Raw genomic sequence first — 24,790 nt, 5'->3', positions numbered from 1 at the left:
AATCAATAAGGGCACTAAATGCTGAGATCAGACTGATGGGTAAGTTGGGAAGCACTCATTCCAGGCCTTAGGGTGCAGTTTGGCTTCTTGGAAGAGGTCTGAGTTGTGCTCAGCCTCTGTGGCTCAGAAGGAGTTAGTTAGACATACTCAGGCACTTCATACATCTCTCTCTGGTGGCAGTACATGGAGTGGTGAGGGGCTTAAAGTGAGAAATGTATTACAGTGGTTCCAGGCAAGAAATTTGGGCAGCTTTAACGATCTAAGACAGGGATATGGAGAACAAAGAATGGCTTCCAGAATTATTGGGAGGTAGTGATGTTGCCAGGCTTCAAATGTAACAAACTTCCGTCCAAGGGCTCCTTTTCAAGTCCAGAGCTGTGAGCTATAATGAATCAACAGGGCCATTTAAGAGCTCCCAAACAGTTCCATTGGTGACAGCTGACTTGTCTCAGACTTTTGACTGTTCCTCCTCTGAGTTTTCAGTGGATATACTCTGGGTCACCTGTGGTCACTAGTACCATTCCTCCCATCCATGGAAAATGAGGCTACATTTTCTAATTGAACTAAATAGGGCGTGACTGAAGTTCCTGGAAAATGGGCAATTCTTTGTGCCATGAAGAGTCAAGGGCCTTTTCCAAGTTGATTCTATCATGTCCAACATCAATTATCCCCATATGTCTGTAGAGGGGTTTTCTTCCAACTGTCACAAGAGCCAAGAGCCTCTCATCCTTATGAAACTTTTAAAAAATGCCCCAGCACTTGCCAGTTTAATAGTTTTGGACTAGTTTATGGGCATTAAAACCATTTTCTATTAGGAGGAAAAATTCCCAGCTAGGCTGAGAAAGCTTATATCAAGTTTCAACTTGATTCATTTCAAAACCCGCCATGAAAATTGGGACATTTTCTTCGCACCACAATGAGTTAGTCATGGAAATTCTACCTTAATCACAGCTGCCATGGCCGCAGTCATGAGGAGCATGCTCTGGGCCACTGAAAAGTTATGTGACAGCATTGAAGAGTTTGTCCCCTTTACTGTCAGAAAGCAGAATTATGTTGCAGTTTGTGGTCTGTGGAAGTATAACATGAGGTTCCTTTTTCAGCAAGTGACCTCATATGTGGTGCATGATTTTTTTGTCTTGTTTTATTTTGTTGTGGGGCTGGGGATCAAACCCAAAGCCTCATGCATGCCAGGCAAATTCTACCACTGAGTGACATCCACAGCCTACATCTTTGTCTTTATGGCAGTTCAGTTTGGTTCTTGTTTCAAAAAAAAAAGTGCTCTTTAAAGCTAAAAATGTAGAAAGTTAAACTTGGTAGAAATGTTCATTAAGAGGCTAAGAGAGGCTCCTCCTGAGGGAGTCTGACCCTCCTCTTACTCTCAATGACAGAAATGAGGCAGTCATCTCAGCCATCTGTCTTGGAGATGCTTGCTAAGTGTGGCCAGGTGCCTTAGCCAATAAAGTGAAATGGGCAGCCAAGCTTTCCCTGGAGCCATGGCACAGAATGCTGCCTTCTGCCCTGGCACTTCTGCCTCATGTCCCACTAGGAGCCACCTCTCTAAGCTATACTCCTAGACTAAGAGCTGTTCCTGAGATGATTTGTTCATTTATTCTTTCATTCCTTCGCTAACAGAATAGCCGGGTGTTTTTCCCCTCAGGAATGAGCTAGACTTTGAGAATGCAAAGATAAGTTCCTGTCCTCCTGGGGCTCACAGCTTAAGTGTGGGTGATAGACACCATGCCTCTGAGTCATTCTGAAAGCATAATTTATTATAGAATGCCACCTCAAACATTGTCAAACCCTAAGCTCCCAGGTGGACTTAATTATTTGAGTAGGCTGAGAAGGGTGGGTGGGGAGTGAAGAGGCTGTCCTCCATAGAGTTGAAGCAAAAGTTTCCTGATGTGAACTTGGCCATCCCTATGTGCCAGTGGACATGCCAAGCCCAACCCAAGGTGGGCCTGAGACTGTCCCATCTGTTCCCCTCACTCTAATGTCCTTGTCCCATGCTATTCTGCTTGCTGGGTCTACTCCTCTCTTCAGCTGCCGTGTGCCTGACCTGTTGCCAATCACCTGAGCTTTTAGCCACCACTTTCATCCAGTGCTCCAGGAACTATGTCACCCCCCCAAATCAGGCCAGCACTCCTCAGCCTGACATTGGAATACCCATCATAATGATGAGATTACCCCCTACAATTTTTCCCAGAAGGCTCTTCACTCACTGGGAACACCCTAGAATGTTCCACCATTCACCCGGTGGCCTCCCCTCTCCATACCTCCACTTGGTCAAATCCTTCCTTATCCCTTCCTCCTCTAAGCCCCCACCTCTGCTACAGCAGTGCTTTTCACACTTTGCTATGGTTCGTTTCACCTGGGGAAACTTAAACCTACCCATACCCAGGCTGTACGCCAGACCAGTTGAATCAATCGAGGAATAGGATTTAGAGACAAGGGGTATGTGTGTGTGTGTGGGGGGGGGTGTTTAATTGTCCAGGTAAGTCTGCTGTGCAGCCAAGATGGAGAAACAGTTCATTAATCTTTAATTGTTCTTTAAGCACTTTACCCTGCTCAGTATTTGCCTCCAAAGCTTGTTTTAGTTTCTTGGATAGGGTGATGATCTAGCTTGTCCAGCTCAGTCCCAAGAGCCCCCAGCCAAGACCCTTGGCTATGACCTATTCATTGGAACTTTTATACAGCCTTTTCTTCTACCTCCTCTGCTGTCTGTCTGCTCAGCATCTGCTCCTCAGGCTTTCTCTTCAATCTTGTCCTCTCCCCTGCCCCAGGCTTCCTCTTTCCATTGTGCTACCTGCCCTCCCCAACCACCTTCACCCCCACCAGCAAACCACCCTGTCTTGGGCCTTACTCCCTTTTCCCCAGAGCGGCCAGGGATCTTCATAGATAACCTGCTAAACTCATTGTATGTAGAGTACATGCAAGGATATTTGTGCAGCAGTTTTCTGTAATAGCAAAACATAAGAGGAGGAATGATTTGGACACTAATTATCCATCGATGCGGCATTGAGTAAATAAATGATGAGTAGCACTGCTATAGATTATTACAATGATCAAAATATTTGTGAAGATTTTTTTAGAGACATAGCATATAAAGGTAAGTGAAATAAGCAGAATGCAATATTACATATGATATGAGCTATGCTCTCTATTTTATAAAGTCCTAGAGGAATATATACCAAAAAATAGTAGTTGTCCCAATGTGATATGATTATAGTTGACCTTCTTTTGTTGTTAACAACTTCACTTCTTTTTTTAAAAAAAATCAGGTATTGAGTATGTATTACTTTTGTGATCAGAGAAAAACTAATTTCAAAGAGTGAGGGAGGGGAAGAGAGGAAGGATAGGAAAGGGGAAGGAACTGTGGAATGAAATTGACCAAATTATGCTATGTACATGTGTTAATATATCACAATGAATTCTCTCTATGTATATATCTAAATGCACCTATGTCTAAATGAACTCCACTATTATGTATAATTATAATGCACTAAAAGTGAAAAATAAAACAAACCAATAAATAAATAGAAGGAAGCTCAATAGAGTAGAGGAAAGGGGCGGGGGGTAGAAGTCCTAGGAATTGAAATGGAGCAAATTATATTCCATGTATGTATAACTGTGTCAAAATAAACCCCACTATTATGTATAACTATAATGCACTGATTAAAAAACTAACTAAATAGAAAGATTGAGGAATATTAATGTCAGTAATGGCCTTTTACATCAATCCACCTGTGTAATGGGAAATTTCCATTTCAGACAACAGGGAGTTGGTAGAGGTAAGGGTAGAATCTGAAGGAGAACCTGTTAAGAAAATAAGATTGTTTAAAGGGAAGGCCCCTGAAAGGGACCAGTCTAGTGAGCCAGCTCCTCCCCTGACCCAGATCTTCATGGCACCCCATGGAGCTGGCTGGAGAAGTGGGTCCCTTTATGACTCTCACCTAGGTGCTAAATACTAATGGGCTTCTGCTTGGCTTCCAGAAAATCATGGATGACTTTCTTCAAGCTGTCTTTGCAGATGGTTAACCTTTGATTATTTTTATCTTGCCCTGATAAGAGTAATTAATTGAGTTATTATTCATTCACCAGGTGCTAGAATAATGTCACTTAATATAATCCCAGGTATATTTTAATGGCTTCTCCTGACCATTGCCTTGTGCTCAGTTTTGCATAGTCCACTAAAGGAAATAGTTTACAAATAACACCTGCCTGTTCATTAATAGAGTAAGCTGTCACACAGCCTAACTATTTATTATAATCATCAGCAAAAAGTTCTCCCCCAAATATGGGGGGGCACACATAATTTTATTTTTAACTTTTCTGCCCTGAGACAGCATATTTGCAGTTATGGCAGTTAGGATACTTTCAGCTGCAAATACAGAATATCTGATAAAAATTCACCAAAATAATAAGGGTTTGTTAAAAATCACATGACAAGAAGTCTAGGCACTTGGTCATTCCGTGGTTGGTGGGCAGGTCACTGAGGTTGTCAGTTACCCAAGCTCTTTCCATTTTTCGACTCTTCCATCTTCAAGATCTCCCCTCATGGCCATGCCTCCTCTTGTGGTCCCTAAGTTGGCTGCTATAACTCCAGGCATCCTCTCCTCACCGAACAGCTTCCCAAGTCAGAAGGCAGAGGGATATAACACAAAAGACCTTCTTCTCACTCATCCCTTTCTAAACAGAGAGGAAGTCTCTTTCCTAGAAGCTCAGTAGACTTACCTTTATTTCCCAGTGACCCAAATTGGGCTACATAGCTGTCTCTAGACCAGTCATAGGACTGAGCACATTGTCCTAAAACAAAAGTGGGGCTGTATTAGAAAGGAGAGTGGGGAATGGTTTGGGAAGGTCATGTATGCCATAGCATTTAAAACACAGTCTACTTGTGGCAAAGAAATGGTATTGTCCTAGTCAACAGCAATAATGGTGCTCAGGGTCAGCCCCTTTCTGTTAGCCATTCCTCTGAGCATCCCACACACATCTGTACTTGGTTTGTAGATCTCCAGAACTCTACAGAACTGGGTAACCCATTGGTATGATCATTCATTCAAGAGGTTGGCAAAGTCTAGTCAAAGGCCTCCCTCCGGACATGTGTTAGACACATGAATGATCTTCTGTTTCTCTGAGCATCAGTCACTGGGATGTAAGCTCTCCAAAGGCAGGGCCCATTTCTGCCATGTTCACTGGTGTAGCCTCAGGATCTTTTGCTCTGGGTGACAGAGTAGTTGCTCAATGACAAGGGAATGAATGGATGAACAGACTGACAACTGTAGAAGATAATAATGACTCTGAAAACAGAATGGGGTTGGGATCTGTGAGTTATTTGGAGAAGTAGAAGTTTGGTCTTCTCTCTAAGGAGTTTACAGACCAACATCAGGGTGACAGCTGATAATCAGACTACTGATTATCAAGCAGAGGAGGAGCCTGCTCCCTCTTGTCTTTTAGAATCAATGACCAGCATTCATTTGCCTGTGGGTATTGTACCTTGTGATAACTGCCTTTTGTGTTGAGACTGCAAGAATGTTTTTATCCACTAAAATGGACTTGGATTTGTGGAAAAACAGAATTCCTCCTTTAATCTTCTTTTTATAGCTTTTTAAAGATTTATGGATGTAGTTGTTGAAGGGAAAAAGAAAAATTCATGTTTCTTTCTCCTGCTTGCTAGCTTGTGAAACTAAGAAGGAAATGATTGTTTCATTCGGTTTGAATCATATTTATTGAATGGCCAAAGGATGTAAATAGCCTTTGTAAAAGATAAAGGATAACCCAGATGGAAAGGACGATTATTAAGAAAAGAGGTACTTGTGACATAATGTAAAAGCCTTTCTCACTCCTGTTTTTCCCTGTAACAATTGATTTTATTTTTGTTTTAGACCTAGAAGGTTTTGACTCCGTGGTATCCTCTACTGAGAAACTCAGTCACCCAACCACAAGCAGACCAAAAGCTACAGGGAGGCGGCCCCCATCCCAGTCGCTCACATCTGTAAGTGTTTCCTCCTCAGGTCTCCTTGCTTCTCTACAGCTGAAAAGCAGGAAACATTAGAGATTCTCGCCAAGGACTCTTCTGCAAATGGCTGATTGGAGACACCCGAGGAGAGGGAGGCCATGAGATACACTGCCAACTAAATGTGATTTAAAAGTCTTCTTGAATCAAGCAGTATTTCTATTTGTTCTTTGTGTTTCTGCCAGCAAGGTGGCACACCCTCTTCCCTCCCACCTTCCCTCTCTTTCCTTCTAGACTGATTCTTGCTTGAACCTGAAATGAAATTGGTAAGAAAAATGTCATGTTTTATGGTGGGAAAAGGAAAATGAGGCTGGTGTGGTTCATAAACAAGACAAAAGATTTACTAAATAAAGATCTGCCGCTATACAGTGCTAGGCAGTAGCCTTTGTCTCCCAAAGCTCTGTCATCTTCACCCTTCCATGGAATAGCATGTGGACCTTCAGAAAATTGTTTTTAGACTTATGAGGCAGCTGGTTATATAGAAGATGCCAATCAGAACAAACATGATAACCCACAGAAATTTTTGTTTTGGTCATTTGGAATAACTTCTCATTGCAAACCTGTTACTTAGACCAGATTTTTAAGAACATGATTTATAAAGAAAGTAAACTTGTAATACTTCCCCTAAAACAAAAAACTATTAACCTCTTACTATATATCCTTATTTTTTTTTTAATTTCTATTTTGTATATATAAAATTATTTCTTCAAAAATGGAGATTATGTAGTATATATTGTTTTGGACCTTGCTTTCCCCACCTTAAATTGCACACCTTTCTCCCCAATCATTGCCCCTTCTTCCAGAACAACACATTTAATGGCTGCCTACTCTTCTAATGTGTGAGTATATGACAGTTAAACCAGTGTACTATTACTGGATATGTATGTTGTTTCTGGTTCTGTAGAAAAATCTTGGTGCTGCTCCCAAATTATTCATTAGGCACAAATTTTGTGAAATTAGGTCAAAAGGAAATGCATAGTTTGCTTTTGCCATAATTTGTAAATTTCCTTTCCACAAAGATTAAAAATACCTTCCGTAAGCAGTATGTGTGTGTGTGTGTGTTCGTTCGATCTGTCATCTGTCTATCTATCTGTCTGTCTGTCTGTCTAATCTATCTCTAATTATCACATTGCCTTGTTCTTGCAGCTCTAAGGTCTTATAACCTCCACCTAGATACACCAAGGAATTAACCTTTCGTAGGTTTCCCAGGACACTTTCTCTTCTCACCTCATCACTAATCCCTCATAAGCTGTCACCATTTAGAAGAAAAAGAATGCCACTTCCTTTGAGCCTCTTCTCTCATATCTACTGAGTCTGTAAGTGTAGTTTAAATCGTCCTATTTGTCCTCTTTGTATGAAACAAACCTAACTTTGCATTGACACCTTTTTGAGAGAAAGACTTGAAAAAGCGGCTTCCTTTTTCACTGTTCTGTAGAGTTCTGTGGCAATGCCGCCTTCTTTCCTCTCTTCCTTTCCTTCTCTCTCTTCACACCCCACCTCAACATGCACGTACACACAGTCTATTTCATTGCTTCTTAGCATCTTTCCATTTCAATTTCTCAGTCCTCTCTCTTCCACCTTCTTTATAAATCCTTCATCATTTTTATTTTCTTTCCAGTTTCTCTCCAACTTTTCAAGGTCTAGAGAGCCCTGTGGCTTCCAGAATTAAATAACAGATTTGAATTACCATCCTCACCTCAGTCCATGCATCCCCTGCCTGGGAGTTGTGTGTACTTTTGGGACAAAGTTAAGGCATCTCATCCCTCCCACTTTTAAACTATACAGTTGTTCATTCATGCAACAGATGTTTATAGACATCTATCCCATGTGGACCAGATACTGTGCCAGGTACCAAGGATCTAACTGGGAATGAGAACTACACAGCTACTGCCTGCAGAAAGCTTATAGCACAGTGACTCAAAACTTGACATTTTATAGGGAGTGATTCTGCTTATGGACTTATGACAACAGGATACATTTGTGCTTTAATGAATTATAGTGACCATGTTCTCTTCCCTTCATTCCCATCTGCCCCCATTTGGATGTATACATTGAATTCCTATTTACTCTTCTTACAGTTAGCCCTTGTGGGTTTTCCATAGCAAAATGGAATCGGTGGATAGGGACATATTGCTAAAATGCCATTAGGGGAATGATTGAGGAAATGTGCCTGTCATGGTTCCCCAGCCTGCGGCCGTTCATCCTAATTGAAGCTATTTATGTTTATAGGATTCAAAGAGCAAGGTTTGATTGTCAGCTTGTGCAACACAGGTTATATAGGAAGAAATAGGCTTTTTGAATAAAATCTCAAAATTAAAGGATCCAGGCATTGTGTGGTAGTTAAGCAGTTAAGCCTAGATTAATAAGAAAGCTTGGTTGGGGGTGTTATTTAGGTAATTGGATTTTCAGATTAAATGAAGATTAACAAGTAAGATCTCTTAAAGCACAAACTTTGCTTAAAAATTCCCTAAAATATATTAAGTTTCTGCCTTAGTAAGTAAACAGAAGAAAACAAACAATATTTACAGGCATAATTTTTCTATAATGACTTTAAATGGTGATTCTGAAAAGGATTTTTTTTTTTTACCACAGGGATAGAAGGCAGAGGGATAAGGCTGAATATGAGCTCACCCCAAGATATCTCTGGAAGATTCTTTATTTTAAAAGATTCCTTGCTATGGGAATTTTAATTTTCATTTGCTTTGTTCTAAAATAGCTCAAGAATCATTTCTGACCAAGTGAATTCTGGTGAATTGGTCCCCATTCATCTGCTTTTCGATCTTCACAGTGATCCTCACAATGAGGCAGAAAGGGCAGGGGATGTTGTCTCATATTTTACCCAAAGATGCTCCATTCTGTAAACATACTTTAGTAAATACAGACTTCAAAATGGATAACAACTGGCGACAGTAATGAGGGCAAAGATTTAGCTGCAGCTACCAAAGAAGAAATGGGCTTGTTGTGCTAGCAGGCAGGGCTGTGCTCAAGGCCTGCAGAAACTCTGCTCACCGGATGTGTTAGTTTTTCATCACTGTGACAAACCCAATAAGAACAACTTAGAGGAGGGAAAGTTCATTTTGGCTCATGGTTTTAGAGGTTTAGTCCATGGTGGACCGGCTTCATTGTTCTAGGCCCAAGGTGAAGAAGAGCATCATGGTGGAAAGGCAGCAGAAGAAAGTTCATCTCATGGTGGAAAGGAAGTAGAGGGACTATAGGGAGATGCACCCTTGCAGGGCATGCCCCAGTAACCTGCCTCCTCCAGCCACAGCCCATCTGCCTACAGTTAACCACCCAGTCAGTCTCTTCAACTGAGGATGGACTGATTAGGTCATAGCTCTCATGATCTAATCTTTTTTTTTACCTCTGAATCTTCCTGTATTAACAAAGGAGCTTTTGGGAGACACCTCCAAACCATAACTCAGGACCACAGGCCTGGTGGTCCCTTGCCTTTAGAAATGGTCTCCTCTCAGATAAGTCCTTTAGGGCACTTCAGTGTAGTAGATTTAGTGATCCTGATAAAGGGTTGAGGAAAAGGATAAGAAAGGATGGAGGAGAGGAGCATGAGAGGCAGCCTTCTGTTGACTGTGGGTTCTTCCCCACCAGGCTGAGAGCCTTGTGAGGGCAGGGATTGTGTATGCCATGTCACCATTAAGTCTACAGTACCAAGCTCTGTGCTGGACACATAGTAGCAAATGTTTGGAGAAAGGAGGGAGCAGGAAAAGATGGACAATGGCTGCTTGTGTGGATGAAGTGATTGATTGGCATTGGGGTAGAGATCCTGGCTTAGGAAATCTTGTTTCTTGGTCTCAGACCTGCCAATAATCAGCTCTTATTATCTCTTGTACATAGATATTAGCACTCTCTGCCTCACAGGGTTTTAGTGGGGAGACAGAGAAAATAGAAGCATCAAGTGCTTTGAAAAGCATACAGCATCATATTAACGAAAGCTGTCAGCTAAGGTATGATTCTGACAAAAGCATTTTCTTTTGGCTTTATCCAGTCCTCCCTTTCAAGCCCCGATATCTTTGACTCCCCAAGTCCCGAAGAAGATAAAGAGGAACACATTTCGCTTGCGCACAGAGGAGTAGACGTGTCAAAGAAGACTTCAAAGACTGTTACCATATCCCAAGTGAGTGACCAGCCAGGGTGAGGTGTCCCTGCCCTTTCATGCATGCACTAACGATGGGTTATAAACCAAAGCAGGATAAACAGACAGTCGCAGGTGTTTGTCATTCTTTAGTAACAGTGATTACTATAGTCATCAAAGTCTCTGAGGCATGTTGCACAAAGTGTCCCAAACTGGGCAGAATCAGTGAGCTCAAATTCAGCGATTTATTTACTACATTTTCTCTTGTAGCGGAACCCCTTTTCAAATTGTCATACACACACAATCACAAATGCCCTTACAACCAAAACAACTTTAAAAGCCTTCAGGTTTCTAGAGAGACTACAGTAAATATTAAATGTTGTGTTCTTCTTCTCACAGATCTTATCTTTTATGTTCAGAGCTGGCCAAAAATTATAATTAGAAGTTTTTTTTTTTTTTTTTTTTTTACCAGGGATTAAATTTAGGGGCACTTGACTACTGAACCCCAACCCTATTTTGTATTTTATTTAGAGACAAGGTCTCACTGAGTTGCTTAGTGCCTCACTTTTTCTAAGTCTGGTTTTGAACTCGTGATCCTTCTGTCTCGGCCTCTCAAGCCACTGGGATTACAGGCGTGCACCACTGTACCCAGCCATAATATGGCCTCTTAAAGCTGATTTGATTCATGTTCTAGAATACATTTATAATCTAAAATATTTTAATTGCATTGCATGCCCAGGGATCCCAGGGATTAGTAAGGACAGTAAATTATTTGTGAGAAATAAAGAAGACGACATAGCTAGGCACAGTGGTATGTGCCTGTAGTATTAGGATCTTGGGAAGCTATGACAGGAAGATCACTTAAGCCTCAGAGTTGGAGGCCAGCCTGGGCAACATAGCAAGACCTCGACTCAAAAAAAGAGGGATATCTGAGGGTGTAACTCAGTGGTAGAGCATCTGCCTAGCATACACAAGGCTCAGGGTTCCATCCCCAGAATCACACACACAAAAAGACATTGTTAGCTACTCCATGCAACTTTTGAAGAGTAAGCACCCTATACAATCTCTGTTCTGCCTATGAATATGAACCAAGATTTAAAAATTCCATTTTCTGTTACTTTAAAAAAAACAGTCATTTGGGATTATTTTCTCAGAACATTAGCAATCTCTTACTGTCTAAAAGTAGAGAACTAGTCTTTTGAAGCAGGAAATAGCCCAAGAAGTCAAAGATTATGTGGGGTTTTTCTTCTCACGGATTTTTTTTTTTTTTTTTTTTTGGTGGGGGGAGTACAAGGATTGAACCTAGAGGCACTTAACCACTTTTCATAGATTTAAGAATTTACATGTATTTTTTTCCTTAAAATCTGTTACAGTAAGCAAAACATGATCCTATGAAACAGATCAATTTTAACTATCCACAAAACCAAAGCATTCTTTCTTTATAAAGAATTCTATTTACTGAAATTGAATTTAGAGCCCACCACCATCACCACCCCTTTTTCTTTTCTGGTTTTCTCTGACATCCCTGGGTGTCTCTACAGTGACATCTAGTGGTGGATAATGGCTTTTTGTGTTTCTGATTTGCAATTCTATTCCATTAGCCTATTTCACTTCCCTGGAGTTGTCAGGTTGTATTTTTCAATGCTTCTAGAAATTCCACTTGAACTAATTTTATCAGGGAGTGTGGTGACCTATACTCTGTGAGAGCTTTAAAAACACTTGTTAGTTGAAATGGGCCACGAGAGCCAGTCATACAGGAAATGCCAAAAGAAGCATTGATTCAAGAATACCTGAAGTCAATGGGCATTCGTAGGTCGTGAGAAGTACGAAAGGATGCAAGATAGAAAATGGGAGAAGGCATGAGCCCAAGAATAGGTAGTTAACAAAAAAATAATAATAGGAGAGCACAAATCTTCAGACTTGAATCCCAGTTCTGCCAGTGATTAGCTATGAGACTTGGGGAATTACCCATCCAGCTCTCTAAACCTCAGTTTCCTGCTTGGTGAAATGCTTGTGCCAGTTAATCCCTGTTTAAATTGTAGAGCTGACGTCCGGCATGTGATCAGCACTCCATAAATGTCAGTTCCTCTTCCCTCGTACTATAACTCCTACTAACAACAAAGCACGGGCTGGCGGATCACTCTGCCTGGCAGCAGAGAGCGCTTTTCCTCAATGGTAACTTGGCAGAGAAAAGGCGAGCAGAGAGGCTGGGAATGATGGCCCATCTGCTTTGGCTCACTCTTTCCAGTCTCTGCCTCTAGCACAGCCTGAATCCAGACTCTACCTCCTCACTGCTGTGCCAGCCAAGCCCCTTCTTGGCACATGCCCTGGGGTGGCCGGCTGGGTGCCTGCTGTTGGAGGGAGTCCCGTGGCTGTGGTGCCAAGCTTCGCCACCAGCCTCAGCTTCCTCTCTATCACTTACCAACATCCTATCCCTTTACTTTGCTTCCTCCCCACCTGCCTACCAACTCACTTCCCCTTGCCAGTGTCTCCACCCTGGACCTTCCAGGTGCCTCTCTCCTCTCCTCACCTTCCCAAGACTGTACCAGGTCCTGTGCCCTCCTGGCTTTCTCAGGACACTTTTCCATCAGGCTTCCCCCACCTCTCTCCTCCATGTTCAGCCTGACCCTCCATTGACTCTTCCCCCCAGATATCACGCAGCTCATAGTCTTAGCCATATCCGAAAACAAGCAAAACCTTTCCTTTAACATGTCTCCTCCTGAGGCTTCTGAACAAGTTTATGCCCTCCTCCCTCCACCCTATCTTCCTTTCTCAAACACATTTCCGGGAAGAATCCTCAACTTGCTGGCCAGAACTTCTCGCCTCCCGTTCAGAAGCTAATCTGCCTTCATTGTGTTATTGTCTCCCTTGCACTACCAAATGGGCTCTCCTGTTTTCCTCTCAGCACTCTTTATGTACTGTTCAACCATTTTTTCCCCTTTCAGAAACTTCTCCAGGAGATTTCCATCACCCAGGTCCCTCTACTGGTCTTGCTTCATCCCCTCTCTTGCTACTCTTCACAGTTGTCAAGGGTTCTCTCTCCCTTCTCTCCTTGCCTATTCACCTTGGGCATTCCCTAGGTTTCACCACTGGGCCTCTTCTCTTCTAACTCTGTCTTATCTGTCCCCATGGCTTCTACTCCCTTTACCCCAACTCACTCTTTTAGTTGCTGGCTGTGTCTACCAGACGCATCCCCTTGTGGCCATCCCTCACTCAGGCCCCTAAAATTCAATGTGTCTAAAAGAGAAATAATTATCTGGGCTTTCTATGGGCTCTTCCTTCTATGAAAGAGACAACCTTGATACCTGGTTCTTCCCTCCCCACCTATGGCCCTTGATCCATACTTCCTCTTTTACCCTCTGGGCTGTATCTCATCTCCCTGGTCAAGGGGCATATCCTCTGTGAGGACTGGGACTCCATCAGCCTCTCCTACTACCCACCCCAACACCAGGTGCTTTGTTAGATGTGCTTGACTTTACCACATCTGTCTATTCTTTTTGGCTACTATCTAGGTCAGACCTTTACTATTCCTGGCTTCCATTGTGTGAGTCTCCCAGCAGTTCTCTCCAGCTCCTGCCATCCCTCGGGCCCTTCTGTGTCCACAGCAATCTTTAGCAGGCTCCAGTCATTTTCGCCCTTTCAGCCAGCACCTTCTCCCTCCCCAGCTTTGTTCTCTCTCCCTAGCTCTCTCCTGCACCCTGTGACCTACTAAGCATGAATGCATTTTGCTTTCTTGTGTGTAGACAAGAAAGGCCTTTTCTAGGACCTTCCCTCCTCCTACATCTTCGTTCTCCAACCATCTCTTCTTTCTTCTGCCCCCTCCAATATGGGGCTGTCAGCTGCTCCTTCCTGCTGCTTTCCTTCTGAGATGGTTGCCTCTTAAATGAATTTCTGGACCTCTCTGTGCTTCCTCTTTCTTGTGCAGTCTTTCCCCTCATCTGCAGTGTACTGATTTGTTTGTCTGTCTGCACTCCACTGGTTTCTCAGGCGAATGTCTTGCTCACTTTCAAAGTTTGTGATACCTGGAAAGCAATTGGGTATCTCTATATTGTATATGAAACCAGTAAGAAACTGTCTATCCATAAAGAAGATCATATTCCCCCACTTGGGTTGGGGACAGGCCTGCACTAAATCAGCCCTTAGTGGTTTCTGGATGAAGGAATAAACAAGTGAATTATGCAGAAGGAAGTGGGAACAGGGATGTTGAAGGAAGGTTGACTCACCAGAACAAGGAGATGCAGTTCACAAATCCCTTTCTTTGAAGCCTCTTCGCCTTCCCTCATCACAGGTGTCTGACAACAAGGCATCCCTGCCGCCCAAGCCAGGGACCATGGCAGCAGGCGGCGGCGGACCAGCCTCTCTATCCTCGGTGGCATCCTCCCCACTGTCGTCCTCTTTGGGAACAGCTGGACACAGAGCCAACTCCCCATCTCTGTTCAGCACAGAAGGAAAACCAAAGATGGAGCCTGTAGCCAGCAGCCAGGCGGCTGTGGAGGAGCTAAGGACACAGGTCCGCGAGCTAAGGAGCATCATTGAGACCATGAAGGACCAGCAGAAGTGAGTGCCCAGAGACCCTTTGCACATGGCTTCTAGATGGCCCTCCACTAGGCCAGGACCTGGGTCTGAAATTCTGGGTCCCATCCTGCCCCAAAGAGTGAGCCAGATCTCCCCCTGATGATGGCAGCAGTGGTTGGAGTGTGTGTGAACCCCAAGAGGCTTAATTTATACTTAAATTATGCTGTGTGTTTTTATGTTCAGTCTACTGTGTGTAGGCAGGGCATAGGCTGGCCATGGGGTATACAGAATGAGTTTGTGGCAAGGACTGATACCCTTAGCAGGTTCCTAAAAAGAAAATTCTTGAAATCCCCTATAAAATACAGTATTTCTGTGTTAGTCAGCTTTCTATCACTGTGACAAAATACCTGAGAAAATCAACCTTAACACAGGAAAGGCTTGGGGCTGGAGTTGTGGCTCAGTGGTAGAGCACTTGCCTAGCATGTGTGAGGCACTAGGTTCGATTCTTAGCCTGCATATAAATAAATGAGTAAAAATAAAGGTCCATCAATATCTAAAAAAATATTTTAAAAAGTAAAATTTAAAAGAAAGAGGAAAGAATTATTTTAGCTCATAGTTTCAAAGGTTTCAGTTCATGGTTGTTTGGTCCCATTGCCTTCAGGCCTGTGGCAAGGAAGTACATGACGACATTATGTGATGGAAGAAACTGCTCACCTCATGGCATCCAGGAAGCAAAAGAAAAGACAGGAGTTGGCCAGAGTCCCAGTATCTCCTTCAAGGGCATACCCCCAATGACCTAACTTCCTTCCATTAGACCCCACCTCCAAAAGATTCCACCACCTCCCAGTAGTACCACAGGCTGGTAACCAAGCCTTTAACTCATGGGCCTTTGGGAAACATTCAAGATGCAAGCTATAGCAGTACATATACCACTTATTAAATAAGCCCAACAGCCAGCTTTCCCTCTAGCATCAGAAAAATTGCAACTTCTTCACTTAGCTGTCAGATGAAGTAGTTTGCCTGTATGAGGAACCATAACATATGAAGATATAGGGAATATTAAACCTGAGACTTCTCACTTAGCAAGATGTTTTTACTATGAGATGTAGGGGACTTTCTCCATGTGTGCCTACACAGACTCTCTTGCCACATCTCTCATCCTCAGGGAGAACTTGGATGAGGAGAGAGACCTGTGAGCAAAAAAAGTGTCATATATCAGTATCACCCAGGATGCTGTTTGCAATGTCAAAGCTGGTAGAAGGATTAGATATAGGGGGCACTTATCTGAGGAAACTGACGCTCAGAAGAGATCAGTTTGCTCTTTCTTGAGGGAACTAGGGCAGGCATCTCAAGGAAGCATTTCCAAGTAGGATTTTAAAAGATGATCCAGGATTGCCAAGAGCATAGCACTCTAGCAGAGGGAACAGCAGACTCGTGAGTATGCATTGCAGCCTAGTGGGTCAGCCCAATGTGTCCCCTGGTGCCTGGCTGCCTTGTGATCAGGAAATGTATGGGCAAATGTGGCCAGACACCTGAAATCACACCCTTCGGAGGGAGTCTGGGGCTGGCAAAAGCCCTCACTTTGAGCAATGTGACTTTAAGTAGGTTCTGTTCCACTTAGGTTGGGTAATGTCAGTTGAAATTGGGGCCTCTTGGACTAACTTCCTGCCCAGTGGAGAATCATCCAATAAATATCAAGAACTGGCAGGTTGGTACTTAAGAGAGTCTCCTAAGACCAGCCAGGCTGTCCCTAACTCTGTAAAGTCCCCAGCTCCTATATGGCTCTGGAGGTTACAGGTTTGGGTACCCAAAGCCCCATTCATGTCCAGACAATGTGTGTCCCTTGCCTAGCAATGACCCCATGGCCCCAAGACATCCCAGAGCATTGGTTGTCAGAATCTCCTGTATCCGAGGTTTTGGCCCATTGTACCCTCTAAGAGATGCCTGGGAGCTACTATGTACATGGCTGAAATGCTTTGCAGTCTGTGAATAGCCAGAATGGTCCTTCTCCAGCCAACATTTGAATCAATACCTCACCATGGCCCCTTTTCCAAGTCCTGCCTTTCGCAGCCTTCTATAACCTTCTACAGCCTGTCCTTCATGCCTAGGGTCAGTGGGTCCCCACCAGTTTCTTAGCTTAGCTCTTAGTATCACTTTGCTTTTAGTATTCACCTCAAGTCTGTGCCATCTCTCCCCATCCCCAAATGTGCTCTGTGTTCAGAGGCAAGCTCACCTTCCATACTCTTCCCTGGCTTTTCTTCATCAACTCCCCATCTTCCTTTTTCCTTCTAGACCCACTTTTATTAATTTAAGGCTGAGTCATTTTCTTTGGACCAATTTCTCCAGCTAACTTCCCCTACCCAGACTTAGCTTTGCCTGACATGGTCTTCCTAAGATTGGGCCATTCATTTAGGATCTCACCTTCTACTTCTTTCCTAAGCCCTAGGTGGTTCCCACTGAGATATGGATACATAATGTGTACTTGAATAAGTATAGCAGTGAGTCACAACTGGTTAATGTCAGATAATGTGTTACAGCCGTGCTAGGGTACTGTTCCAAGTACAGTGACCATTGTGATATTTACCTGAAATGAGCAAATGCAGTATCACTGCTACTGTTACTGTGCTGTTTCCAACCCAGTTCATGGAAATGTACATATAGAATTAAGTGTTTGATATCTTAAAAAGGACATAGCTCTCAGACCAGTGTTTGGATGGTTGCAGTATCCCATGTATAGAGCCATGATTTTGCAAGATGATTGGTTTTATTCCACTTCATTGTTTAAGGTTGGAAAAGGTATAGGCCATGTATCCTAACTCAGGTCTGCTTTCTTTCCAACATGCTTGCCACATTGTTTATTCAGTTATTTCACCTCCAAGTTTTTGAATCTTACTATTTGTAGGATTTTGTAAAACCCGGTGAAAACATACTAGTTACTTTTTATTCATTTAAAACTCTGTAGAAAATGAAGGAAGTATAGATGGAGTGGTATTTTGTAATTATATTTGAAGACCAGTATTCTGTTACAAAGGAATAATTAGAGGGAAGAGGACAGAATATGAGCCTGGATACCTGGAGTCTGGTTTTTGGGCAAGTCAGGCTAGGCACTCTGGGCCTCGGTTTCCCCATCTTCTCCTTTTGGGAGAAGGTTGGACTAAGGAATCTCAAAGATCATTTCTAGACTTACCATTGGAAGGCTGTATATTTTGGTGGCCCCAAAATAATGTCAAGCCTTTCTGTCTGAAACAAATCTTAAGCAATAATAATGCAAAGAAAATCTGTTTGGTCCACATTTTCTTTGTAAAAGGAACAAATGGATTTAATGATAATAAGATGTTTCTTGTCTCTTATTGGGCTTTTGTTTAATTCCATTGCCGTCTGCTTTTCAGACGAGAGATTAAGCAGTTACTGTCAGAGTTGGATGAAGAGAAGAAAATCCGGCTTCGGTTGCAGGTGGGTCCATCAGGGCCTTATTTTTAAAATAAATGATTGTTACTTTTCTGCAGATTTAGAGGCACTTTTTGTGACAATCTTCTTAGAATTGTATAGTCTTACTACCCAACCTTTCCTGGACTCCAGAAGGTCTTGGGGAAGGGGAACATCAGTAAACATCCCCCCAGTGAGGCTTCTCATGTGGAATTTATCTTAAATGTCTCCTCTCTGAAAAACTCCCTCTGGTTTCCAGAAGACTTCATCATAGTACCTGCCAGAGGACACGGAGCTGAGGAGGCCCCGTTGCCATCTGGCTTCCATCATATGGTCACTGGGACTTCAGAGACCGTAGCTGTCCATACTTGGCACTTCCTCTTCATCTCTTTACTTCTCTCTCTGGTGGTCACATCAGTCCTGCCAGGGTATCTGAGCTCTGTCCCTCTCTAGCCTCTGATTCAACTATGCCATGACCAAATGGTGGAGAGTATGTGGGCATTCCAGTTGACCAAAGGTCAATGCTCAACTTTCATCTAGTTGGTGCCCTTAGTGATGAAGACACATGCTATTCAAAGAAAGGATAGGTAAACTCACCATTACTTTGGAGGTGCTTACACATACCCCCTTGGGCCAATCAAGCTGCCTTCTGACACTGTAAGATGGTCCAGTGTGTCAGGAAACTGGAATCCTTGCTGCTTTTGACAAACTTTGGATCCAAGTAGCCTAAGAATTAAAACATCTACTTTGTTCCTAGTGCATTGTGCCTGTGTACCTGTTATTAAGGCTTATGTCATTTCTAGCACTGTCATTGATTCTTCATTCAGATGTCATTTCACCTTTGAAATTCTCAGGTTGATTATTTTCTTTCCACTGAGCAGGTTGATTGTCTTCAACTTTTATGAAAGCAGCCAATTCATTATAATTTTGTTTGATTCTTTTTTTCCTTTTATAGATGGAAGTGAATGACATAAAGAAAGCTCTTCAATCAAAATGAATACTTGATAACTGAGATGTCTCATTATTCATCCTGAGTCCAAGACTCAAATTTTCTGCCCCAGCCAAAATAATCTTGTGCCAAAAGATTAAAGGTTTGCCTCAACATGTCCCTGTTTGAAAGATTAGCACAAAAGTCTTGATAGCACAACACAAATTCCATCCAAGAGGAGAATCTTCCCCATGGTGTAGTCCTGGGTCTGGCACTGGTTGTGACTTAGAGCAAATTGTGCTAGAGGCTTTTCTACCTTGAGATCTCATGCGAAACGAAAACTCAGGCAGTTTAGTCCATAGTGGTACTATTTTGATGATATTTTCCATTAATAAAATGTAACTTCAGATTATTCGTTTACAAGCTTTATAATTTTATGAGTTTTTAATCATGTTTTGTCACTGATGCCCCTAGTGTTTGTACTACACCTAGTCAGAAGCGAGTGTCTTATTCTTTGGCTTCAGGTGAAAGCTGCCTCGCTTTGTGTTCCCCTTTAGGATTCTATTACATATGCAATTTTAGATCCAACCCATCCCTTCCCCTGCCAGCAGACCCCGCCACCCTAAGAGAAATTTTAGCTTATATATGATGGTATATTTACAAAAAAAAAAGAGAGAGAGAGAGAGAGAAAATCTGGTATTTGCAATGATCTGTGCCTTCTTTTTACCACCCTCTTGATTGGAGCTTTTGTGATGCAGCTACCATGATTCAAAAAAAGAAAAAAAAAAAGTAAGAAAGAAAAATCTGCCACTTATCTAAGTCCACTAGAGGCCACTGTCTTCACAGCTTCTCTCACCCTAGCCAAAGGTCCTAAGAGGAGATAGCTGAGAAGTTGGGCTCTGTGGTACCAGCTGTGACTTTTTCAGTTCCTCCTACTTTTAGGTTGTTCATGAAACTAGAAATGTCATCCCTGCTTGATTTTTCATCAGCCAAGTTAAACCCCTGCTTCCTGTCCTTTGCACCTTTTGCGTGAACAGAATATGCATTATTAAAGCAAAAATAAATAAAAGTAAAATGCAAATGAAAACAAGGGGGGGAAAGTTGTATTATTTCCTGCACTGGGTTATCTGTGTGTGTTATTGTTTAAACTGTATTCACATAATGTCATTTGCCTTGCTCACTTGTAACCCCTTCCTCAAGTCCAAGAGAATGGGAGGGAGGGTCTTGTTGAAGTATAGCCATTGGATCTTTCTTGCATTTATGGAATTGCTTTTTCCTTCCTAAGGAAAGTGATGTTTGCTTATCTGCTTTATCTTTGTAGCACATGAACAGTTCAGCCTTAGAATATGTAACTGTTTTCTCATCCTTAGCTGAAAATAAGGGGCATACTGTATTGCACGATTGTTCAGGGGTAGAGATGGAGGATGTGGTCCCTTAATGGCCCCCAAAGATGTTTGATGTGTTTCTAAGCAGCTGCTTTGCCTAATTCCTGAGTTTTATAGTGAAACAACGAAACATTAACAGATTTTACGTAGCCGTGATAAATGAAAATTGATAACAGTGAAGGAATGATGCAAAAACTCACATTATTCATCATTGGAAGTATAACACATAAATGTCTCTTCCTTTCTCTTTCTCTCTCCCTTCCCTTGCCTTGCCCTTGCCTGGATACTCATCCATTCTGATTGAGGCCATTACTTTCCTCTCAGTATTTACAAAGCCCCAATGCCCTGGTCTTCCTGAGCAGGGAGGAACACAGTTAAGGAAAGGGAGTGTGTTAAGAAAGAAACCTCACACCCTTTATTCCCATGTCTGAATATATTGCCTTTTTAGCAGTCTTGGTCTCAGTGTGCTTGCAGCCAGAAGCACCAAGTTTCTCACGGCAGCATAAAACATTCCTGTACCCCTTGACTGTTCTAAGCTTTTCTGCATTAAACTTGAAGCCTTCAGAGATTCCCCACCACCTAATATAAGAAAGAGGATTGGGTTCTTCAGTGTTTGAATTTTTCATTTACTCATCAAGAAAATCCCTGATGATATAGTTTTATATAATGTGTATACAGAATAGGAATGTTAGTAATTAAATTGAGATGTTGGGGCACCCTCATGGGGCACTAGCAACTTGGAATGTAGAGAGCTGATGTATTCTCCTCACAGAGGCCATTGGCTTCCTTTGTATAAAGAGAGGGAGAAGCGATTGTAGAAAGAGAAGTTGGCATATCCAGCTTCATTACTGCCCCTTGGGCTAACAAGCAAGAGGATTCTGCATCATGGAACTGGATGAGCCACTGGCCACACAGCCACCATCTTTACTCTTGGCAGAATGGACCCATCAAGAATATTGAAAAGCTTGAAAGTATCACTTTTGAAAAAAAAAATTCTTTTGCATTCAGCATGGACTCAACCAAGCATCTATGGAGATTATTTTTTTGCTTCATTTTCTAAAGTTGTATTTAGAAAAGTCTTAAGTATTGTGCTTTGTAAAAGAAGATGATTAAAATGAAATTTTGTGAAAATATTTTTGTTCAAAGCTGTCATGGCCCAAGAGGAATGGTTTCTTGGAACATAAACCCTTTTTCTCCATTTTACACAATTTGATTACTCTTATAGAAATGTCCTTAGAAGACATGAAATAACCCATTAAAATCTGTGCCTATGAATTCCATTTTTTAAATTGTTCAATTTTACATTCCTATCTAAGCAGAAAATGCTAGTTAGGTTTTCATTCTTTTTTAGTGTAAAAAAAATCATTAAATTATCATTATTCAAATAATTGTGTAAAGCCACTTTTATTCATGTAAGGCCCTCTAGGGAGCACACACAAGTACATGATTCATTTTCTGCCATAAGGACATCCTGTATCTATCATCACATGTGTATCTCTGGTTAGTAATGGCAAGGTTTATTTCCTTTCATAAGCAGCTCCTTGATGGGAAAACTGCAGGGTGTATAATTTATTGTTCAGAGTTGCCATGGTCTGTATAAAAATAATCCTCAGGTGTCACAGAGGCTTTTGTATTGTAACCTGGGGTCATTATGGTCCTAACCCCCCCACACACACACACCAAGATTAAAGTTTGTTCCTCTAGTTGTTTTTTTTCACAGATTAATATTAAGATGTTTCAGCACCAAGAGGGCTTGGTGAAAAGCATTTCCCTTTGATTTTGTACAAATGAGAAACAGAACAAAGAGAAACAGGCATGGGTGATGGATGTTCAGCATGCTTAATTTTGGCATTCAACAGAGGGAAAGCTAGGTTCTTAGGACCAGGGCTGGGAACTGAGCTGCTATTCCCAAACTTGGTTTGGTAAGGGCCAAGGCAGAGAAAACCCTCCCATCCATAAATAAATGACAGTGGCAAAAGGACTGAAAGGGGGATCAAGTCTCTTAAAGGGATGAACCTTGCCTGTTTCCTTGTTCCTTCCTTAGGGTCACTGAGACTTGGTTCCCCATCCCATGCAGCTTAGGTGACACCTGAAGCCAACAAGAACCCATGCAGAACATGCAGGTTCCCCAGAGGGGGGCGTTATTTCATGCCTTTTCACTCTTTCACAAAGCGAAGTGGTCACAGAGGCAGCCTCTTCATGCAAACAGTAGTATGTATTCATCATGTTCATGAATTTGGAATTCAAAGTAAAAAATGTGCTGTTCCTTTTTTCTTGTTAGAGCAGTAGGTAACAACTTATTTCAACCAAACAATAGAACAAGGTGATCTAGTAGATAGAGTTTTCTGAGGAGGAAAAAAAGAAAGAAAAGCTAAATTCCTGATGAACCAGTTTCATGGTGCCATCTCTTTAAAGGGTAATATAATAAGTTTAATTAACTTATAGAATAACCTTCACCTATGTTCCTAGTTCTCCAGAAAATTCAATTTTGTTAGCAAGCTTTGAGCTCTTTGATAGAATGGTGCCTTGAAAGTGCAAATTTTTTTTATATTTTCATAAGTTTTAAGGGGTTTGCAAACCAATTCTTTTGGTACTGAGGATGAACTCAGAGGTGCTTTACCCATTGAGCTACATCCCCAGCCTTAATACTTTTTATTTTGAAACAGGGTCTCATTAAGCTGCTCAGGGCATCACTAAGTTGCTGAGGATGGTTTTGAACTTGTGATCCTCCTGCCTCATCCTCTTGAGCCACTGGGATTACAAACAAAAACCATGAAGAAATAATAACATTTCCAGGATTATTTCCCCCAAAGAAAAACAGTTGTCTTAAGAAATGGGAATGATTCTTTTTAAGTTTCATGATTATTTCTTAGACTCAATTGGAGAACCAATAATTTAGCTGGGGCTGAAGCTCTGCCATTGAATGCTGAAAGCAGACAGATGAATAGGTATTTTAGACACTTGTATGAAAGGGCCACCCATCCCCCTGCCTGAGTCCTGGGAGCGGGACTTGGAAAATGTTATTGTTTGTTCTCAATCAGGTTGATCTCCTTGGAGGAAGTGAATCTGAAATGAGGAGAAGGACCTGGATTGAAAGAGGGAGACATATCAAAGGGAGCTTCAGGCCTGGAGGTAGATTTTACCTACTCTCATAGCAATATATCTAGTGCTGAGAATCTGGGATGGGATGATAAGACAAAACAAATTGACAACTTTCATGGTAATAGCAGACACCTCACATTGCTGAGGATGGGCCTATTAACAAGAGCCTTACCAATGAATCTCTCATCTTTTAAAAACATCTAGTGGACCAGAGTGATGACTACAGTAAGTTCAAATGTAGAATACAGTCACTTGTTCAATTTTTTTCTGATTGTGAAGCTACTATTATATTGTGCCCAAAGTAGAAAACAAAAAATATAAAGAGAAGGCAGGAATGATCCCAATCTCAGTCAGAACTGCCTTTAATTGTTTGGGTCTCTAATAATCAAGGTCATTCAGTATATATAGTTTTATTTTTATGCATAATATTAGCTTCTCATTGTCCTTTTTTCAGTAATAAGATTTGTGATGGCTATATAGTATTCCACCTATAGATATGTCAGATGATATTAAGCCAATCTTTGATCAAACATGTATAGAGTTCTTATTTTATGTATAGAGTTCTTATGATGTGCCAAATGCATGATAGGTACTGAATGATTCATAGCAAGGTAGGCTTGCTCTCCGAGCTCAAAGCCAAGAAGGGAGAAGTAGTTGAGTAAACAGGCAAGTCTTTGTAAATGAAAACATGATCACAGAGAAGTTTTTTAAGGCTTTGGAATCAGAGGGGGGAGATGCCCAGTGGAGCTATGAGGGTGAGAAGGTTCAGGAAGGAAGGAAAGGCATTTTTCAATAATTCTGATTTTTTTTCTTTTATAAGTAAATCTGCCATGAACATCTTTGGGCATGAATCTTTTTGCTCACATTTCTGGTTTGTCCTTAAGATAATTCCTAGAAGTGGGTCATAAGTATAAATTACCTGAGATTTTTAGCAAAATTAAGTCTATGCCCAATTATAAACATGGTTTAATGTACATCACTATACAAAAGTGAGTAACCACCCATCTTTCTTTAAAGTTTGCCTTAAACCTCAGGGAGTGTCAGGTGTGGATCCCTTCCTTCTGGCTGGTCACTGATGAAATGTCACCTCCTTAGAAAGGATTTTCCTAACACCTTAAATAAAAGCAACTTGAGCAGCAATGCAGCACAATTCTCCCCATATCAATACTTGGTTTCATACTGAAACCAGAGTTTTGAGATGAGACTAGATTCATAGCTTTGCCAATTTTCTTCTGGGGTCTTGTCTTCCAAATTTGAAGAATAAAATCCGTGGACAATAACAGAAGGGAAGAGTAAAGTGAGAGGGATTTATTTAAAGAAGAGCAGGAGGGGGC

The 24,790-nt window shown here is 41.8% G+C and overlaps 1 protein-coding gene and 1 long non-coding RNA gene across 17 annotated transcripts in view; one reads left to right on the top strand and one right to left on the bottom strand.

Annotated features, from left to right (window-relative positions):
• Window positions 1-21,485, top strand: part of Sh3kbp1 (SH3 domain containing kinase binding protein 1) — a 279,242-nt gene extending 257,757 nt beyond the window's left edge. For 10 of the 16 annotated variants that reach the window (XM_048796352.1, XM_048796353.1, XM_048796357.1 and 7 more), the window contains 5 exons: window positions 5,883-5,992; window positions 10,014-10,142; window positions 14,389-14,657; window positions 18,005-18,068; window positions 18,997-21,485. In XM_048796352.1, coding sequence (XP_048652309.1) covers window positions 5,883-5,992; window positions 10,014-10,142; window positions 14,389-14,657; window positions 18,005-18,068; window positions 18,997-19,038 — 614 coding nt within the window. In that variant the 3' untranslated portion in view covers window positions 19,039-21,485. The remainder of the gene's footprint in view (window positions 1-5,882; window positions 5,993-10,013; window positions 10,143-14,388; window positions 14,658-18,004; window positions 18,069-18,996) is intronic. The other 6 variants (XM_048796358.1, XM_015488069.2, XM_048796356.1 and 3 more) reach the window with 2 other exon arrangements.
• On the bottom strand, window positions 573-8,162 carry LOC125614086. Its single transcript, XR_007344730.1, has 3 exons — window positions 8,017-8,162; window positions 5,267-5,269; window positions 573-587 (listed from the first exon to the last, which is right to left on the bottom strand). It is a non-coding gene; the product is annotated as an uncharacterized LOC125614086 (long non-coding RNA).
• Window positions 21,486-24,790: the final 3,305 nt, after the last annotated feature.

This window comes from Marmota marmota, unplaced genomic scaffold (genome assembly GCF_001458135.2).
Source record: "Marmota marmota marmota unplaced genomic scaffold, marMar, whole genome shotgun sequence".
NCBI classification, from domain to species: domain Eukaryota; kingdom Metazoa; phylum Chordata; class Mammalia; order Rodentia; family Sciuridae; genus Marmota; species Marmota marmota.
The sequence above is the reverse complement of the archived record's forward strand: the minus strand, read 5'-3'. Positions and strand labels throughout refer to the sequence as shown.